At 41.7% G+C, this 21,707-nt stretch overlaps 1 protein-coding gene across 4 annotated transcripts in view; it reads right to left on the reverse strand.

Moving 5' to 3' along the window:
• lrba (LPS-responsive vesicle trafficking, beach and anchor containing) overlaps positions 1-21,707 on the reverse strand; it is a 222,475-nt gene that overhangs the window by 40,672 nt on the left and 160,096 nt on the right. For all 4 annotated transcript variants that reach the window (XM_061828985.1, XM_061828986.1, XM_061828984.1 and 1 more), the window contains 2 exons: positions 19,812-19,964; positions 51-218 (listed from right to left, as the gene is read on the reverse strand). In XM_061828985.1, the coding sequence (XP_061684969.1) occupies positions 51-218; positions 19,812-19,964 (321 nt within the window). The remainder of the gene's footprint in view (positions 1-50; positions 219-19,811; positions 19,965-21,707) is intronic.

A 21,707-nucleotide genomic window follows, 5' to 3' on the forward strand; every position in this document is an offset into this window, starting at 1 on the left:
CACCCCAGAATTCACATTCAGGTTCCGTTGGCCAGAATTACGCGCCTCACCTCTCTGAGCACGGGGTCGCTGATGGAGCTGAGATTGACGGCCCCTTCGTAGGTGAGATAGTAGAAGACGTTGAGGGACCTGGCGGCCTCGGGCCCCTGCTGCTTGTAGCCGAAGATCAGGTCGATCCACTGGTGGAGCTGGCAGGACACAAACTCGCTCTCCAGAGCCTGCAAGGAAATATTCTTGGCTCAGTGATTGCTACAACACGCCAACAAATGAAAAGTCCCTTTTACAGTCAAGCCCAGCTAAACTCCACTGGTTGGACTGTGCTTTAGGTGAGATAATTACTATAACAGCTATGTCTATGGTGTTTTGCATTATATGTTAGCATTAAGGGATCTTGTTCTTTTGGTCATGACCCACAGCTCGTGACTATAGTTAAGGATGGGAACGTAGATCGACTGGTAAATCAACAGCTTCCGCTTTTGGATTAGCTCCTTCTTTACCACGATGGACCAAAAAAAAAAAAGTCTGCATCATTACAGGTGCTGCAACGATCCGCCTGTCGATCTCCTGTTCCATTCTTCCCTCGCTCGCGAACGAGATCCCTAGATACTTGAACTCGTCCACTCGGGACATGATCTTATCCCCCGGCCTGGAGACGGCACGCCACCCTTTTCCAAATGAGGACCAGGTTTCTCAGATTTGGAGGTGCTGATTCTCGTCCCGACCGCTTCACATTCGACTGCGAATCGGTCCAGTGAGAGTTCGAGATCACCGCTTGATGAAGCCAACAAAAAGGCAGAGGTGCAATACTGAGGCCGCCAAACTGGACTCCGCTCTACGCCTCAGCTGTACCTAGAAATTCTGTCCATAAAAGTTATGAACAAACTCGATAAAGGGCAGCCATGGCGAAGTCCAACCCTCACTGGAAACAAGACCGACTTTTTGCCGCCATTGTGGACCGACCCCAGACACAGGTTGTACAAGGATCGGACAGCCCGTACCAGGCGGTTTGGTACCCAAAGGACCCCCCCCCCCCCCACAGGACTCTCGAAGCGACGCGGTCGAACGCCTTCTCTAAGTCCACAACATTTTATGATCTTAACCAATTTCTTGACCTAGTGGTTAACACGGCTGAACAATACTTCAAAAAGTGTGTTTTAATAAGTTTAAATATATTTAAAGCATGTGCGAGGGGTAAATCTGGATCAAACAAAAATCTTATACCTCGCAGGGTACACGGCTTTTGTCATATTGCGACAACTCGCTGATGATGACACGACAGATGTGCGCCACCGTCCCTAAACATGTTCATCACGTCATTAGCGAGAAGTAGTAATTCCTTAAATGTCGTCAAGTCCTCGGAGAACACGGGCGAACGGTTCCTTCCGCGCAACCTGCCAATGATTTCTCTAATGAGCAAAAAGCACAACGCATCCATATCTGATCATACCGGGGAGCGTCGGCCATTAAAGGAACTCTTGTCTGTTCATTAGGGAGACATTGCGAGGCGTCTTTGTTCTTCCCTTTTGCCGAGCGCGCCTCAAAACAGAGACGCTTGCCGCTTTCCCTCCTCATTAGCCAGTCAAGGAGGGGAAAAAACATTTATGGCGGCACTCGTAAAAAGAAGGCAATTGTGTTAATTTGTGTAAAGCTGTCGGTGCCACAAAAGCCCTTCTAAGCACGACCAAATTAGAATGAGACAGCCCTTGATTGTCATTGCTGCCTTGTGTCACATTAATTTGCGGCGAAACATTAGCCGGCGCTGCGCTTAAACGGCAATTTATATCATTTAAATTTTTACGGCGGGGCCGCGGCGCATCACTCACTTAAATGTGACTTTCTGACGGCTCATTCTGCCGCTAATTCGTCCCCAATCTCTTAATTACTTGCTTGCAACCGCAGAAGAAACTGCGGGGGGGAAACTCGAGCACATACCTGTTTTTTAACCGTGTACTCTAATGGTTATTGCTTGCAAGAACTATTTCAAAGGGGATTTCCTTGAGGTTCTTGTAGTGAACTCATCCATAAAACAACATTGAAATGCTTCAAGAAATCAATTTTACAGAATAATTTTTAAAATTATAGCGCGACAATTCTTTTTTAGGAGCTGTTCTCATCCCCTGACCTTAACCCTATCGTGTTTATCTATTAACAGCAACAACAACATCTATCAATCGGTGTAATGACTCGATTTCGGCAGGTTTTACTTTTTTCTTTATTTATTTCTAATTCATAATGCAGACTCAACTGCAGACAGGAAGGCATCTAGATGGAATTTTACAGTAAAAGCAATTGTCATGATTCCGAGGTTGCAGAAAATAACACTCTGCTGTGCTGAGGGAGATGAGCTTGGCCACAGTCATCCTCTCAACCAGTCTTAAAAAATACATGCAAATAATAGTATAAATAGTGTCATCCCTAGAAACATTCTAAAATAGATATTGTCATGAAAAATACATATAACATTATTCATTTCAATGTCTATACGTAAAAATAAATATGAGCAGAGAGCGCGTCAAAGTTGCGGAAGTGTCATTTGACGACATCCAAGTGGTCGCCATATTGGCTGCATCTTCTGTCCGTGACATCATCCCGGACATTCGCCAATGAAAACATGCGGTACACTCTACTATGGGAGACGAACACGCCCCTTCTGACATGGAAGCTCTTTTTGAAGAAGAGAACATCACACAACCGAGTGAAGTTACCGGGGCAATATTATACTATCGTTTCGAGCCATATTCAGATGATATGCGATTACGGTCAAACCGCCTCCCCATCCGATCCACTTCCGCGACGAAGATGAGCCATCGCGGCCCGGCGCCACGACGGGCCACCCCGGCTGACAAGTCAAGGCTGATTTGTCAGCCGGGGTAGCTCATTTTCGCCGCCGAGATGGCTTATCACGACGCCGAGCCGAGCCGCTTTACGGCGTTGCCGTTGCACGCGGCTGAGTGCGCCATTGTGGGCAGTGTTGTTCATAGCTGCCGCCACCTGGGAGCCTGACGCGGCAGCCTTCGCCAGGGAGCCAACACGGCAGCCGTCCGATGCACCCAGACGCATTTAGCACCCCCAGATCTTTTGTCACATTACGAGAGACCAATTACGTGGTCCGACCCAAACCATTATTTTTTTTAGTAGCTGTATACACACCTACCTGTCATTTGGAACCCACGAAGGTCTCGTCCTTTGCACCCGTGCAATCCATTTTTCACGACGAGCCGGGTCTCTTGCAAACTGATGAAGAGTAAATCTATCCTCCCGAGTGTTCAAGCAATGTCCAGCAATGCAAAGAGCCAGGATTTTGGCAAACACGTAAGAACAACGAGCTACCTTCCCGGAGGTAAAACTAATGGAAACAAACGAGTCCACTTGAGGGCGGTCCTGCCATGTACTTCACTTCCTGCTTCTTCTCCAAAACAAATCCCTCGAGAGGATTTTCATGGCGGGTGTTACAAAAATACGTCAAAATCATGTTTTGTGGTGAATAAAAATGCACGAGTCCATGTCGGTTGCCGATTTTTTTTTCCATTAATAACATACTAAAAATCATGCAGTTCATTACAGTGGCACTTTAAACGAAAATGAAAGGCTTTGTGTATCTTTTCAGGTGTGGGTTCTTGAGACTTTCTTGGGCGTACACTCATGATGGATAAGCCTACCAAGTGTCACGCTGCTAAGCAAAACTTGCTCAGGGGGTGGAATTCTGTTACAAATTCTGGAGGACGGTAAAGAACCAAAATGGCCACCTAAAATCAAAATGGCAGATTTCCTTTCCTCGAGAGGATTTTCGTGTCGGGAGTGACAAAAAGCCATATACGTCCAAATCATGTTTTGTGGTGAAAAATCGCATGGGTCCATGTCGGCTGCAGTTTTTTTTCATTATTAACATATTAAAAGTCATGCATTTCATGACATTGGCCCTTTAAATTTACAGTAAGTACGTCTTAATTGAACTGTTTCATTTAAGTAACACTAGTGGTACACACACACACACACACACACACACACACACACACACACACACACACCACACTTTGGGAAACAATACTGTAATGCTCTCTTATGCATGACCTGCTGTAGCTCACAGCTCACACACTCGCTGACGTTACATGCCACTCCTCCCGTCTTCTCTTAAAAGCGCACAGACACTACGGTACGTACATTATTCCCTAGAGATTTTATGCCTGTAGTTTTTTTTCATTCTAATATGATGTTTAAAAACATGTGCTCAAAGAACCTGGGAGGGTTAAAACTACCCCCGAAAAATTGTACATGGTCTCTCGATGTCATGGAGCAAATAAGTTAGAACGCATCACTGTAATGTATAATGTTTGCATTGTATGTGCTTCTCCAAATTAAAAGTACGTTTTTTTTTTTTTTTAAATGATGGGTTTAACACGAGGCGTTATATAAATCTCTGAGTGTGTTTGTGTTCATTATGCTCCAGCCTGCACTGACCTTTTTTTTTTGCTAATAGCCAAAAGCAGGGGCTGATGGGAATTTAATGCGCGGCGCACTCTACTGTCAATCAGCGCACGGAAACAAAGACGAGCCGCCGCGTTACTTTGCGGACGCCACTTGAGGCCTGCCCACGTGGAAATCACTCACGTTCGCTATTTCAAGAGTCTGTGTAATGCTGGGGCCCCCCGCCAGCGTACATATCTGCGGAATATTGTCCTTGTTTGGCGTCTGTCAGAGGATCGAGCAGTACGATGAGGTCGAGGCTTTGGAATTCAATCGTTGGAATTCAGGCGAGACTGTTCTCATGAGAGTACGCAAGGATTTCGGCACACAACAGATACATTCAAATTATTAAAAAAAATGTATAGTTAAAACTGAAAATTTAAATTACTAGATTTTTCATTTTTTTTTTAAATAACAGTTTATCTTCAATTGATCATGCAACAGTGTGAAAACAAATGCTTTAAAATATTTTAAAGTTTTAACCCTTTCTGGGCAGGGGTTGCAAATTTGCAACAGGTTTAATATAATCGAAATTTTAAGTCCAGAGTATCATTTTCTGTATCAGATTTTACAAAATTTTATTTGGTCCAGAGAGAGTTAAAACAAACAACATATTTGTTTTTTGCTTGGGTCGTGAACCACTGCTGATTAACTGTTTTAAACAAATTTTTTCAAGTTATAAACACTATGTATATATATTTGTATTGGATTTTTTTAACTTTATTAAACTGGAAAAAAGGGCAAACATGCCAAATTATTTTGCAAAATTACTTATATATTTATATTTTTGAAATAGTTATATATTTTGTAATATTTTAACTTAATCCCAGCCAGAGACAATCCTTTTTTTGAATTTTTAATAGTAAAAAATTGTGACTTTTCCGCTCTATTTAATTAAATTGCTCTTCCAAGTGTTGGATGTGGTGAAGTCTGAAACAAACTACAAACCAGACTTCTTGGTGTGAGTCGATTTGAAGCGAAAACATTTTTTAAAATAAGCTATGGTTTACAAAGTAACAAACAAAGTCAAACTACAGATGGGTATTGCGAAACCTAAGAATTGTTTGACAAGGTAGGATAATAATTGATACGGCGCCAGGTTGGGTGTGTTCGAGCAGAAGGTTTGGGGCAGATAGCCGATTCCCGAGGCGGGATGGAGTGCCCCCGTTCCCAAGAAAGCAGGTGGGATTATTGATGGGCCAATTAGCATCCAGTTTGTGCGCCGCCCTCATCCACAGGGGCTGCTGAGATAATTAATGAATAATTTAGCAGCCTTTATGTAAATTCAGATCGGGGTGGGGTTCAAACTCACCACAATCCCACATTACTATTGTTTCATATTTGACAAAGTACACGGGTGGGACGCACATTTGTCATCGGTGGGGCACAAACAGGAAGCTGAATCAATGTATAAGCATGATACTATTAACTAATTAATGCACAAACAATTTGTTATTTTGAGCACTTGTAGCGGTGGAACAAAGTCTCAAATAAGAGAAAAAAAAAATACATGAATTGTTCTGATTTAATATGACTTGTTTTTTTGTTTGAACAAAAATAAAATGAGCATTTGGTCGAACTCCGATATCGTGGAGCTGCGAATCATCAGACCTTGCCACCATGCAATCATCGGCCATCTGTTTCATCTACTGTACATGGCTCGAATTTCACAATAATCTGAAAAGATTTCTAGAATAAATCCTGTCTTTGAACGAACCTTGGACCCTCAAAGAGGTGCTTCAAACAAAAATGGCAGATTTCTCATGTATTGCCGGGCATGGCTTCCTGAGAGTTGGCTGTGGGTTTAAACATGATAGACATGCCTAACATCTTGCAGAGTGAAACCAGCTTTGGGGGCTGAATTAATTTTTATTTTTATTTTTAAATGTGCAATAAATTACAGAGCCAAAACGGCAGATCATGATGATCAGATCAAACTGCACTTACCATGTCTTTTCAGGCATGGGTTCTTGAGACTCATAATTAAGACGTCGGCAAAATTTCACGTGGCGAAATAGCGACTTAAAGACAATATTATGGATTTACACACTGTGACCTTGTCAGATAAATTTCACGTTTAAACTGACTTCAGGAGTAGAACTTTTTATTTAATTCCAGAAGGCGCTATCAAACCCTCTTTGGAGGGGGTGGGAAGGTCGTGGCCGTGATCGCCACCAAACGCAAATTCACACCAAATCAACAGCTGCAAAAATTGAGGAGCTTATGACTGAGTCAAAGCTGTCAAAACGTTGATTTATTCAACCTAAGAAGAACAATGACAAAAAAGTGACGAATTCTCAAGGGTTCAATTTCAAGCGTTTTTCAAAAACAACCAAACAATCGCTCCCGGTGTGACGGTCTGAGAGCTCCCCCGTGCTGAAAAGTCTCCTTATGATGAAAACGCATAAGTTACTAACAGGGGAACTCTGGGTACGCAGCAGACACTTACTGGGAACTTTCCCGGTCTCATAATTCCCCTTCTCCTACACAGAGGGAGCTAACATACGTTATACCCTAACCCCAACCTAACCTTAGAACAAAAGTTGATTTAAAAAAAAAAAAAAAAAAGATATACACACATATATATATATATGTTCGCTGTGTTTGTCCTTCTGAGACGTCCATAGTCAACATGAAAACTCGGCGACAAGTTGTCCTATTGCACAATGTTGAAGCATGGATGGGGATGTTTCAGAATGGCCGGAAGTTTACAAAATACACGCGCATGCGCATTACTCACAAAGAGACTTTGCAGCACCGGGAGCCTCAGACCGTCACACTGGTCTCCCTTGGCCCGAGCTCCACATATTGACTACCCCTGCTCAAACTATCCAATAACGGTCGTGAACGTCTTTTCCAAAATCTCAAGTCTGTTTTTTTTTCCCTTCCAGGCTTTGAGCGGGGCTGTCTTACGAACGCCAATGAAAATACACCCAAAAAACGAACGTGCCCAGACTGTGTCAGATTACTTGAATGATTTTCCCCCTTTGAAATAAAAGTATGTCGCCGACTAAAACAACAAACAAAAACAAAAAAAAAAAGAACGCCCGTCTCAAGAGACGAATGCAGATTGACACTTTCACCGAGTTGCTGTCAAACGCCGACACTTTACAGACACCATTTTTTCCCCTTTTGCCATAATATCCTTACCATAGATGCCAAGATAGTAAGAGATCAGCAGCTGGCTGACACAAAATGTGACCTTAAAACGTGTTTTTTTTAAGTTTGATTATTTATGGAATTTTTAGGCCATGATTGTGACCCTTCTCTTCCTTTTCTAAAATTTTACGAGATGCGTCTGATAGTCCACACTGAGCAGGATATCGCGTCAATAAGTTGAAATCTTAATTAAGCAGAATATGCTGGAGTCTTGCACAAAGCTACAGTATAATTACAGAGTCATATATTTCCAGGAAATATTTGTCCAAAAAAACCCTTTGCGGAAATAAATATGAAACAATCAGTAAGCATGGTACTAGCTAGGGGTGCCGTCTCACGTGAACACGTCTTCTAGTGCCACTGGCCGCCAGAAGTGTCCTTCAAATCATGCACATCCTCCATTCGTTTTGCTTTGAAGACAAGTGAAGCCTTTGAAGTCCATCGCTGTTACTTAGTATTAATAAACTGTCAAAAACTTTTGATGACATGTTTTGAGCAGATGACTAGCAATAATAATACATTTGGTTGACTGAGGTCTGCAAGCACAGCGGCGAAAAGCTTCACTTAACCCTAAGAAGTGTGTTTTTAGAATGAAGGTGAGAAAAACCTAGCGTAGCCAGACCAAAAAACATTTAAAAAAAAGAAAAATGAACATGCAAAACATAGTGACAGTGTGATTTTTTTTTTCTTTGGATAAGCGGCTAAGAAAATGGATGGATGGATGGATGGCTGTGCTTTATGACCCAACACCCACCAGGACTGGGGGGTAAAAAGAGGCTAAGTCTTTGTCGTGTGCACACAAAAAACAGCAAATAGGTCAGTTTTTTAGTGAAAAAACAGAAGTTGCCAAAAAAAGAATAGCGAAAAAGCGAATTTATGAATACCGAACCGCAAATATTTCAAGGTCACATTCATGAATTGTAACTAACTAAATTAACTAAAAGCATCTTAATAATCTGGAATTCCTCAATATGAAGTACAATTGCCCTCTTTTGACTTTTCCTTCCAAGTGAACCATTTTTTTAACCCCCGCCTCCCCCTCCTCTCTCTCTCTTTCTCTCTCTCTCTCTCTCTCTCTCGCAGTCATCCGATCCTCGGGATCAGCTCCCTTGGACTTGCCCCAGCCCGAAGGTTGACAAGCGCTCTGATTAAAGGCCTTATTAACTCGCTGTAAATGAGAAGCCGACTGTCATCCAGGAAGCCTGGACCCAGGGGCCCGCCTCGACACGGATTGGGGGGGTTGACGTAAGAAAGGAGAACCTCGAGGCAGCCGTTTCCTTTATTCGCATGCAAGAACCGCAGATGTGTGGTGTGTTGGAGACCCCCCCCTCCACCTTCCAACCCGCTTTGCTAATTAGACGGGTCACAACTGCGAGAGCCGCGGACACGGGTCAACGGCAGCAGTCGTCGGCAAACTGAAACCCGAAACCAAATCTTCCACCGCCTTCATCCACTCGAAGAGAAGACTATCAAGTGGAAAAGAATCTGAATGAGCAGTGATTGGGTCAGTATCTCCTCAAAACAAACACGTCACGTCAAGCCAGGGTGAACTAAGTGGTCCAATTTACGGCGCTGGACAAGCAAGTAAACAAAGCTGATTGAGAAGTAAATGGGCGAAACTAATGGCACCGACTCAACCTCGTGCTTTGGTTTCATTTGGGAGGTAACAAACGCTGATGTTAATCCTGTTCATCTACAGTATAACAAAAATAAACGGAAAACAACTGCAGAGGTGACGACGGAGTTAAGACGTGACGTACGCCACGTCACCCAAACTGCACATCCTGAGAACCCTTTTTTCAATTTTTTTTTTTCCATAGTGGAAAAACCAAAAACATCCAGATTAGTGGAAATTCAATTTACCGTATTTTTCACACTATAAGACGCACCTAAAAGCCTGTCATTTTCTCAAAAGCCGACGGTGACCCTTATAATCCGGTGCGCCTTATATATGGATCAATATTGTGTCTTTAGTGCAGCTCCATCTAATGGATGCATAACGTAACCCCAGCCTCCACTGGAGCGTCCATTCAATGCGCCTTATATATGAAAAATGTTTTCATAAAGGCCATTCATTGAAGGTGCGCCTTGTAGTACAGAAAATACGGTGCTCAACCGAAGCAAATAATTTTGTTGTAAAAATGTTCAAGATTAAAAATTCCTACTTTGGGAATGAAATTTCCACATTAATGGACAAATTATTTCAAATGTACCTCTGGCCTGTTATGCATTTTTTTCAGTCTCATGTCTCATTTTCATTTCAGTTCACAGTTTTGTAACATGTCTGTTACATTTTTTCATCAAAATACCAAAAGGATCAAAAATTAAAGAATTTGTCTCCCACAATTACTGGGGTGACGCCAGGTGCCCAATGTCTCTGGTTCCGCGACTTCCACATCCGTAGACGCGACAAATATCTGGCATGACGACGATGGACAATGGTGGTCAAGTACCGGGATGAAAAAGCGTGACGTCACGTGCAACCCACCAATTGGAAGTGAATGCTCACAGCTGTTAATCTGTGCTGATACTGCAGCTATTTCTTAGTTTTTGCATCTAACACGATACTTTTGTCATTCTTGACTCGCTGCAAAAGTTAACAGAATCCAAAATAACACGGCTTGTCCGTTGAGCTGACTCTGAGATAAGGAAGCAGATGTAGGAGAAGAAGAAAGGAGTTATCTGGGAGGATAGAGGAGAAGGACAACATTAGCGAGCCAGGATGTCAGCAGCAGTAGATCAGCGTATTTCTCAGGCTCCCCGTCCGTGATGTCACCGAAGAAGACGAGCGAAAGAAAGAGGGGGGCTGGCTCATAAAAGGGGAGTAAACACGTCCTCCCCTGCCATACGACAATCCTCCTACGGCGAGCGCCGTCTGACATTAGCCAGATCACGGCCACACCACGCCAACCCAGTTCCCGTTGCCCAGTGAAGCACAGATTAGCGTGGAGCTAACGGGGAGGGCTACTGACACTCACTCAGTCAGCGCGTAAGTACGTCATGCGGTGGTTTACCTCAGCTGACACGTGAATCCCGGTGGAGAAGGCAGAGAAGCTGGTGAGGATGACATTTATGCGCAAGTGAGCTCGGATAAAAGGGGAACGTAAACAGACGTCACATGACGCTTCATCATGGATGGCCCCCGGGTGTGAGAGCTCGGAAAAACTGTGGGAAGAAATGCCGAAGCTACTTTCGCTTTCTACCTGATAAAGTGGATCCACTCAAATGCGTTGTTACGGGAGTAACTCACAAGCTCTGTTCGGCGAGAGATTTGGCTTTTTCTTTGGCTTTTTGGAGAGGAACCTCGACAAGAGTTGGGGCGCAAAATATGGAGAAGTGACTTTTTAATGTCCACACAATGTTTTTTTTGTTTAGCGTTATCACTCTCAAACATTTTTAAAATTGTTTTTTAAATGTTATTATTCAGCTGAAATCTGAAGATATGAACAATTTTAAATTAAACAATGGCTAAAAACCTTTCATGGATTATCAAAATAGTTGCCGACTAATTTGGTAATTGTTTAGTTGATAGTTAATAGCTTAAATGTGACTTCTATTTTAATTATTTTATTTAATTATTAATTGTTGTAAAGGGAAAAAAAATGCCCAAGTGGTGGATATTTTTTAATTTCATTTGCATATTCTTTATTTTAATATGCTTTTAAAAATCCAAATATTCCTAACTTTTTGCAGGTAGTGTATTTGGTAAAATCTAATCAGAGTTCCTTGTGTACAAATGCTTGTTTCTGCCTGCCCAAACATCGAGTGACAAATCATTAAATAGCCAAATCAATCTTGTTACGCATTTCTCAAAATGTATCTGTAATTTAAACACACCTGACCCAAGAATGACTTGCTGGCTAGGCCGGCTGAAGATCCGCCACAGTCAACCGTTCAAACTCACATTCGCACGGTCACTAAGTGAGAGCCGAACCCACACAAGTCATGCCAGTCAAGTACTGCGGCATCAGTAACGTGTTGCGACGGAATAACTCAGCTGCCATTTAAGGGTATAGAAATGTGGTTTGCATCATATTAATATGACGAGACCCTTCAGGTTTTCACATGGTCTTTGAAGCTTGCTGTTTAAACAGCTGCGAAGTGCACCAAATGCTCTCAAAGGAGAAAACTAATTCCAGCTATGAGATACGTACATTCAAATAAGATGGAAGAAAGTATCTGCTGAACAAATCAGAAAGGCATGTTTGTAGACCTATAATGTATTCCCCACCAACTGTCCCACAGTGCACAATTCAGAGTTTCACCTAAATGTACGGGGCCTCCAACGTTGCACAAAAAAAAAAAAAAAAAACTGTTTGAACGGGTGCTTGATTCAGTAAATTCAGATGGTGACTTTAAATTATGGCACATGGAGTTTTCGAGACTGTCAATTAAATTAACATTCATTCCATTTTTTTTTAAATGGAGTTTTTTTAATGCTTGTGACAGCTTGACCATTGAACAGACAAACTCGTTAACCAGTGGGAGAGAACAAAGTGTAAGCAAGTGCAAACGGCAAAAGCGTGTTGTGGTGCGTTCAGATGAGTGCTGCGTTTGAGTCAAAACGATCACTCACTTGTCTTGACCCTTCAACACCAGCAAAAGGGGTTTCCCGTCTGAAGGCACAACACATTATTTATAAAACGCGTAACTTATAATGCAATACCCCTGTGGATATGTACACCGCATGCGTGTGGTTTGTTGGTCTGTCAGCGACATGACAAAAGCACAAGATTCCTGAAAGGAAGAAAATATGAACTAGGGAGCAGAGAATGTGGGATGTGTAGAGTTTTACTGCTTTGGACAGGAATGGAAACCCCTCTTCTACCCTGGGAAAATTCTTTGAATTATATGCACCAGTGCCTGCTTTAATGACCAGGACAACCAAAATACAGCAATGCCTTCAGATTCAAGGGTTAATTTCCTCCGTGACCACACTTGTAACTCAAAAAAAAAAAAACGTCTCTCTATTCATCTTTCCCAACTGAAATGAATGGAAATGCCATTAAACCATTCCAGCGTCCCTGCCAAAAAAACAAATGTTTTTGTGTTTGCTTTTTAATAACAGACCCCTCTATAATATTCCAGTTTACCAAATCAGGAAGTAATAACATACTTAACAGACTGTTAAGAATTAAACAGTTTGCGCATCATGATTTAATGCGCAATCCAATTTATTGTGCTGCTCCTGCTGATGTGCCCATCTCGGGCACCAGGAAGCAGTGCTGTATAATGCAGTCAAGCAGACACGAATAACAAACAACAAACATTCTTCTACGACAAACATGACTCAGTATATTGGGGTTACATCGGTCATTTTTCTGAGAGAATAACGAATATTATGCCCATGAATATTGTCATATCTGTCTACATAAACTAATCCAGCTTTTCAAATACCCGTTGCTGAAAGGGTTGTAAAACCGCAATTACCGATGCTAAACATTAGCACACCAATGGGATTTTAGCGTTAATCTAAAGAGGTCTGTTTTCAGGGCGAGATTTTTGGCCCATTCTAAATAGTGTGTAATTCTTTGTTTTACGAGTACAGTGTTTCCCCCTTATTCGCGAGTGTTACGTTCCTTACAACCCCGATTAATGAAAATGCGTGAATAATGGGTGGAGTATTAATATAAGATGCACTTAAGTTTAAATTTTCTTTAAAATGGACAACACGCCTTATGTGCACACTTACTGTGTGACTTGTCTGGAGCTCCCAGCATGCTTTGTGGCACTAAGGACCTCCTTAGTGCCGCGTGCATGTTTTGTCAATTATTTCTTGAATCATTCTTTACTCGACTTTATTATTTGCAAATTATGGTATTCTGTTTTCTGTGGTGTGATCATTTTAGTTTTGATGTGAACAACATCGACTCCAATGAGTGTGGCAATGTAAGTTTATAAATTTACAGATGTGAATTGCAATTGTTCCTCACTGCCTCGTGAGCGCCATCATATGGTAGATTACATACACGCAAAAACACTTGTTGGCATACATCCTAACTATGTAACCAGTGTGTTGAAGTGTACTTTGTTGGACAAGTCACACAACAATATTTGCAAATGTTGGAACTAAGTGTCCAGATAAGGTGCACCGCATTGTAAGGCACCGTGTCTAATGTGGCGCCTCATCTATTTAGAAGAGAATTAAAGACCTCTACGATCGCGAAAATATGGTATTTAAAAAAAAAAAAAAAGAAAAAAACTTCGAGAGCAAAATCCGCAAATATTCGGAGCCGCAAACGGTGAACCACGGATGGGCCAGGGCCCGCTCTAATTTAACAGTAACTTCAACTGGGAGTGACAAACAATTTGAAACCTCTTTATTGATTGTTATACTGTTTAAACAATTTCAAGTAAATCCTTTTCCAAAATGCTTCTTATTGTGATGTGAGTTTGATATTCTTATCTCAAGTTTGAGTTCCAAAGTCGAAAGGGCTGAGGGGGGCAGCCGAATGATGGCTCATACGTACTGTATTTGGAAAGACTCAGATCAGTCGTAAATCACGGCACCACTGTTACACCCCTCAGAATCCAAATAGTACCACCTGTCTTCCTCCACGAACTAGAATGTACAGGAGATTCTTAAATGCACCAATTCAAGATTTCCTCCCCACAGTTGTGTTTAAGAGAACCTGTTCTGTCAAATTATTTTTTTGATAGTTTGAATACAATTAGTTGGGTCTCTGAGTACCTGTCCACCTATCAAATGTGAAAGTGACCAAGTCAACCTTACAAGGACTTCTTCTTCTTCTTTTCCTTTCGGCTTGTCCCGCTAGGGGCCGCCACAGCGTGTCATCTTTTGCCATCTTCGCCTATCTTCTGCATCTTCCTCTCCAACCCCAACTGCCCTCATGTCTTCCCTCACCACATCCATAAACCTTCTCTTTAGTCTTCCTCTCGCTCTTTTGCCTGGCAGCTCCATCCTCAGCACCCTTCCACCAATATACTCACTCTCTCGCCTCTGAACATGTCCAAACCATCGAAGTCTGCTCTCTCGAATCTTGCGTAATTATGTGGAACCCAATGTAAAATCAATTTTTTTCCACATGAGGTAAAAGAAATGGGAACCATCTCTTCCGGAATCAAACCACTGCCTTTACTGGGTGCACATGCAATGATTTAATATTCAAAATCTTCATGGTCAGACAAAAAGTAAACCAAGTCAGCACTGTCATGTATACTGTATATGTATATCCGGTATGTTGTGGAATGTCAGAGACTTTGACAAAGCTCAGACACACGATGTTATCAGTACAACATGGGATCAAGTTCTTAACCTCCGAGTCGACCCTCCGCTAAAAACAACAAACTGCCCCTCATCTCTCCTGTAGCATGCCACACTGTCTCTTACTTGTATGTGTGGGTTAAGAGGTATTGGACACTGGGAATGGGTTGGGGGGGAGGGGGTGCCTTGGTATCCAGCCTACACAATCAGATCCTTCATTTCTCCACCTCGAAGGCTTCACAATTCATTGCTTATATGTTATGTAAGACTCGACTGATACATTGTTCACATTACCATTTGTAGAATGTGTTGATTTTACTGATCATCATGTCAGAAATAATCCGCAGTTCGGTGCATCTTATTCTGGGCCGACAAAAATCTTGACGCCTAAACAGGTCGTAGCAAAAGTTAACATGAAGAGTGAGTCGTTGATGGTTTGCTATTTTCAACAAAACCAAAAACAAATAACCCACAATTTATTTAGGCCCAAATGAGCTTGGAGCATCAACACATTTTATACAAAACTGACATTTAGACTGCTTGGCAAAGCCCGTTTTTTTGGTTTGCTATTTGGTGGCTGCTGTATAAAAGTCTGTTTACATTTCTTGTCATCCAGGTTGTGGTAATCCAAGTTTACGTACACCTCCATTTTTAGAACTGAAGAAGCCTTTTGAATTAAAGGCAAATCATCTTCAACAAACAAAAACAGTCCAGTTGCCTTGACTCAACCTTTGCGGATTGCTGTCCAAAAGGGACAGGTGTGTGAGGTTTAACAACGAGATTATCTGCCATGTCCTACCTCGTCTTCCAAGTTAAATTTTTGCGATATATCAGACAATGGCGATCATTAAATTACTGTATCTGACTGCAGTCCGAGTTGCGCAGTGCCCTGTTACACTGGTTTCCGTGTGAAAGACTGGCGACTACTCTGTTACCATCACTGATGCTGTAATGTCTCTGTATGATATGATAGGCGCTTACAATTAGCATGCGTTTTTTTCAGTTTGGTTGTAAGTACCAATGCAAAGGTGTCTACATTTCCATTAGATAGAATGTTATACTTTGGAATTAGGCAAGTATTACATATTGGAAACTCTCCATGGGAATGGAAATAATGGAAAGGTATCACGTTCATGCGTACAAACAGAAAAATACTGCAGACAGCACTCCTTGCCCACGAGAGCTAATAAAGTACTTTACAGCACTCAATTTTTTTATCCTTTACCAGAGCAGCAACATATTGACGAATGCTGCTAATTTTTGGCTCATGACACTGCCCAAAAAAAACCCTATTTAAATTCTCTGTTAAGAGGCAACATTCAATATTGTAATCTCCTGGATTATTCCCATAAATTCCTCTCAATTCTTTTACAGAGTTTCCGACTTGACATCATTTTGCAACCCTAAGTGAGTGACTGTCTTTTTACTGCTCGCTCTTGTGTGTTTCCAAACAGACGAGTAACGAGATGTGCGCAGTGTATCTGTTGCAGCGGTCGTAATTTACGCTGGATTACTTTTATTGCCCGGCGAGAAGCGCCCGCAGCTCCAAAAACAAGCTGCCGTTTGGCATGAGGGCGGCAGCCACGACGCCACGTGCAATCCTTTACTCTGAGAGGCTTTTAATGGCCTCTCCAGATTGGACCTTAATTAGCTGTTAATCATCTCGGGCTCATAACCACAAGTGGAGACAGCAGGCTCGTGTGAGTGAGTGAGTGCATGTGTATATTTTATACATTTTTATTTCATTATTTTTGTGTGTGTGTGTGTGTGTGTGTGTGTGTGAGACGAAATCCTGGTTGCGGTTGAAGCCATTAGCGGGTGTAGCAGCCAAAGTGAGCCAAACAGCCCATTAAGTCCTTCACTCTTCCGTCGCTCCTCAGTGGCGCGCTCATCCCTCTCCCGACAGTGCCAGCTGACACCCTCAAATGCCAGCTATCTTTCACGAGAGTGAGCCTGTCCACCCACACATCCGTACCTCGAGCTCATCCTTAAGCGCCATTTGGGTTTTTTTTTTTTTTTTCTTCCTTGACGGTCCCTCATCCAAAGCTTTGTGGCTTTAAGTTTTACATATCGTTCATGTGTTCAAATGACCAATAAAATTCCTGAATAAATGTTTTTCCTCATTCTTAATGATGCAATTTTGGATCAGTCTCAACACAAATTTAGATCAACGCCTTTTAGAGGGGAATTCCAGTGGTTTGCATAAACAATGTATCCAATAGGTCACGTAATATGAACTCTATCTTGACAGTGTGATGTTAAATCCTCTCTCATTTAATAGTGTTTTGAGAAGACTTTTATCGACAATTCCGAATTTTCAGGAGCGCTGCCATTTTCATGAGTCACATGACCTACGTGGGCAGATGTGACGTGTTACGTGCCTTTCCAAACGCCCGATTACATGGGACACCATTATAACCAGCGCTGATTTCTTGGATTTATCCTCATCTGATGAAGAAATAGCACTATCGATCGATCGGGAAGACGGAGGAATACTTTCATACAGATTTGAACCTGTAGCTGTAAATAATGCCGCCGAGCGGCGGAGCCATGAGGTCGCTCCCCCGCGAGCAAGCTCCGCGGCTAGGCTGTAAATAATGTTGAATATTCGGATGGTTCTTCGGGCGGAATGACGCGGAGTCTGACATCACATACGCCCACGTAGCTCATGTGACTCACGAAAATAGGAGCGCCCCTGAAAATTCGTAATTGTCGATAAAAAAATCTTCTCAAAACACTATTAAATGAGAGAGGATTTAACATCACATTAAAAATATAGAGTTCATATTACATGACCTATTGGATGCATTGTTAACGCAAACCACTGGATTTCCCCTTTCACTGCTGTTTCCGAAGGACTATTTTGGCATATCGGACAAAGTAAACAATAGTAGCACTACAACAACCATGAAAAGAAGGCCATATTTATACGGGCCTTCAAATTGGGATAACTTTTGTGCTCCATTTGAAGATAACCAGACATCCAATGCAGCCTCCAAAGCTACAATATGTGGTTAGGGTTAGGAACCTCATGAAGGCCACATTTGAAGGAGCCTTTGAATGGGGACATCCCCAACGCTTCATTATGACTTCAAGGGCAACTAAACCTAAGATGTCAAAAGTTTCTGTAACAATTCCGTCTTTAGCTGGGATATGCTCCAGCTCCCTCCCCGGATAAATGCAGAGGGATTGCGTCAGGAAGGGCATCCTGTGTAAAAACTGAGCCAAACAAATATGAGCGTTCATTTGAAATGACACGCTGTGGCGACCCCTAACAGGACAAGCCAAAAGGAAAACAACAACATCTGATCTTTACCTAAATGGAAAAAGTATTTAATCTAGGGGGGGGGGATCCAAAATCACTATTTAAGGTGGGTGTGGGTAGGGGAATGTTTGAGTTACCAAACAAAAGTTATTATACCTTATACTGCTGTCATATACCAATGCACACCAACATTAACAACACTTCCACCTAAATCATGTTCAATTGCTATTTTAACACACACGCACACACAAAATGCTATCTGTTGGCACTAATTAAAATAGTAGAACACGGCACACACTGGCCAGTTGTCTCTCCTTTTGAAAAGCCCTTCAATGCAATACATAAAAACGATAAGCTGTTTAATAGTCGAAATGAATCTGCACGCACTTAACTTTTGTTGCTGAGACAATATCAGTTCTTTCTGAAAAACTACAGAGATCAACTTTGAAAAAAACAAAAAATGTATCTACAGTAACTTTCACTCATTTTCTAAAAAAAAAAAAAAAACATCTAGCCTTTCGATTTTGAGGAACAATTATGCCACGTGACTTCACAGAGTGAGGGAATAATGCAGTTTTACAACACTTCCCAGAACGTGGAGCCTGAACCTCGAGCTATTTTCAACAATTGGTTAATAATGAGGAAAAATAATAGAGAACACGGGGACAGACCACGAAGACAACAACTCCAAAATTATTTGCCCTCTGCAACCTTTTAATTCAATGGCGAGCAACAAGAGCAGGAAACTTTCTACTAGCGCTCGGACACAACTTTCGCTCTCCAGTAGATAATTTCCCCCAATATCTTTTGTGTTAATTAATTAAAATGTTGGATTCCTATTCCAAAAAGGCATTATTAATCACTAACCAGGGGGCCACATTTTCAGTAGAGATGGCACATCCAACCAATTTTTGTTGAAAACATTTTGGAATTCAGTTTTCCTTTCAGGACGCAGCACTCCTGAGACCTAGGAGCCTGCACGCTATACGATAGTTGTGACGCGTCCGCAAAAAGAAGGCTGCATTAAGCTGTAACCCAGCTTCAAATGCAGCCTCTGAAGGATAAAGTCGTCTCTGGATACACACTGAGACCATCCTTTAAGAAACATGAAAACACAGCCGGATTTTTAAATAGTCTTTTGTTTGGACAGGCTTTAGGGCATAAATGCAGCCTTCAAATGATCCAGCCACTTTGGGATTTAAGGCCAACAACTACATGAGTGATGCTTCCTTTAAAAAAAAAAAATAAATAAAAAAGACAAGGCAGCCGCATTTGAAGGAACCCCAATAATACCACAGTTATTAAAATGGACAATTCTATCTCTACTATGCACTGTATACAACAAAATACCTTTTTTTGTACAACATTTTTTGCTTTGGGGCTTGAATGAAAAAAGGAAAAGGCAAGACAAAGAGCATGCTAAGTGCCTGCTTGGCCCACACCCGCGCCAAAATAAATAAATAAATAACATTGATGCGGCATGATTAATGATCAGGGCCTGGTCATATTAACCGTCTGGTTAGCAGACCCCGGTGGCCAAAGGCACTGAAAAGGCTAAAATGCCTGCTCCTCCTCCACATTGTACACCGCCAGGAAACAATGTCGATTCGAGTCACCTCTGAATTCATTATAAATTCCGTTTCTCGCAGCAGAGGAAAGCTCGCGTCGGCAGCGGCGGAAGCGAACGGTGAGGCTTACCTGTCGATTGATTCGCACAAATTCCTCGGGGGTCTTGGCCCACGGGGGCAGTTCTACGTCCGAGACCGGCGTGCCGTCCTCCATCACTCCCAGGTTGTACGAGTTGGCGTTGACAAACATCTCGGGGAGGTAGTAGAACTCTGGAATCAACTCCTGTGCGGGGAACAACACAAGGACTTAAATCTTCCAGTAAACCTCAAATCCTTCAAAGGTGGTTGTAAACCTTCTGTCTTGTATACGTGGTTTCTAGTTTGGTGACAATCAAACAAAACTTATAGGACAAATTTGTTTTTGAAGGATCCCTAAAAATGGACCCCAAAATGATCACTTCAAATTGAAATGGCAAATGGCCTCTGTGTTTTTATACAAAGGTTCTCGAAAGATTTTTGTGAGTGAACTTGTGAACGACCGCGACCAAAATTTATCTGATTAATTGCAAGTGGTTTCTCAGAATGAATTTAAAAAAAATCCATATCCATAACACCCATCAAAGTTTGCTTCCAGGCTCTGGCGAGACACAAAATAAAACAAATATTAAAATCATTCACAATTTAGCATCGCCGATCTGTCTAGTTGGTTGCGGTTCAAATATGGTAGCCGTTCTGATGGAAAATCTGTCTTTGATTGGTCCCTTGAATAGCCAAGATGACACAATAGTGATTACTTCAAATGAAAACGGCAGACTTACTGTAAACTAAAATGGAGGATTGGGTTCCCAAGTAGTTTCCGACATGGGTTCTTGAGACTTTTAGAAGCGTATACAATTTCTTGTTCCTGAGTGAAACGACTTCAGGTACTGAATTTTCAATTTACAGTATTTTCCCACTGTTCCGTGTGACCGAGGAGGGAAAATAAAGCACACGGCATTCCTTCCCATTTATATGATGGTTTTATTTGCCTGTCTCAAATAACACAACATATTCCCCACGAGTGCGACGCCGAGACACTGTGTGGTTATGACAGCGAGACGCGAGCCCTTCACCAATGCTAACAAAGCGGAACTTGTTGCATAATGAGCGTGAACACGTGCAGACAAAGTTGCCCTCTGGGTTCCAAGCGCGTGTTATTGTTAGAGCCCATGCTTCTCCAATTAAGACGCCGCACTGCGAAGAACCACGATGCCTCATTGCTTGGCTCAAACTTGTAAACAGGAATGATTAAGATGGAAGTTATAGAGAAGTGTGCGGTGAACTGTGAACATAGAGAGATTACATTTCACTTTTATTTGGCTTAAATTGCTAGGCTAGTTTTAATGCTACACAGACAAAAATCCAACAAAGAATGTAGAAAATGGGGGGAAAAAAAAAATAATTTTGGGAAAAAAACACGTGTTTTTCTGTCTTTTAGGATGTCAACGATAATGGCAAAATTAGGAAAATAGAGGCAATAACTAACAAATAGGAAATGGAAATTTTCCGGCAGTAGCATTAGCAGTTAGCCACTGCGAGTGGTGAGGCCATCAGAACAAAAAAAAAATAACTGTCAATATTATTTAGGAGGTTTGAAAAATGGCTAATCCAGTTCATCTGTATTGTTATTAAACACGATGTCCTTTTTGAAGTATGTTATCATTAAGTAACATTCTTAAGTTTTAGGTACAGATGCTTCAAAGCCAGCTTTTTAAAAAGGGATTACAAAGTTATAAAAAGTGGTGATAACAATCATGAAAAAACAATGCCTTTTGTTTTAACGGAGTCATCCAGCCCTAAAACAAATTTAAAAAAAAAATGACATTACTTCAAATTTACAGTCCAGAAAATGCACAAATATAGATTATGATTCATGGTCTGTATCACTGCTTTCCAAAGTAAATGCAGATGTTTGCAAATGTCTTATTTTGATTAAACAATGATAATCAATCAGATTTTTGGGAGGACAACAGAAATGTGATATTTA

This window comes from Syngnathoides biaculeatus, chromosome 9 (assembly GCF_019802595.1).
Source record: "Syngnathoides biaculeatus isolate LvHL_M chromosome 9, ASM1980259v1, whole genome shotgun sequence".
NCBI lineage: Eukaryota > Metazoa > Chordata > Actinopteri > Syngnathiformes > Syngnathidae > Syngnathoides > Syngnathoides biaculeatus.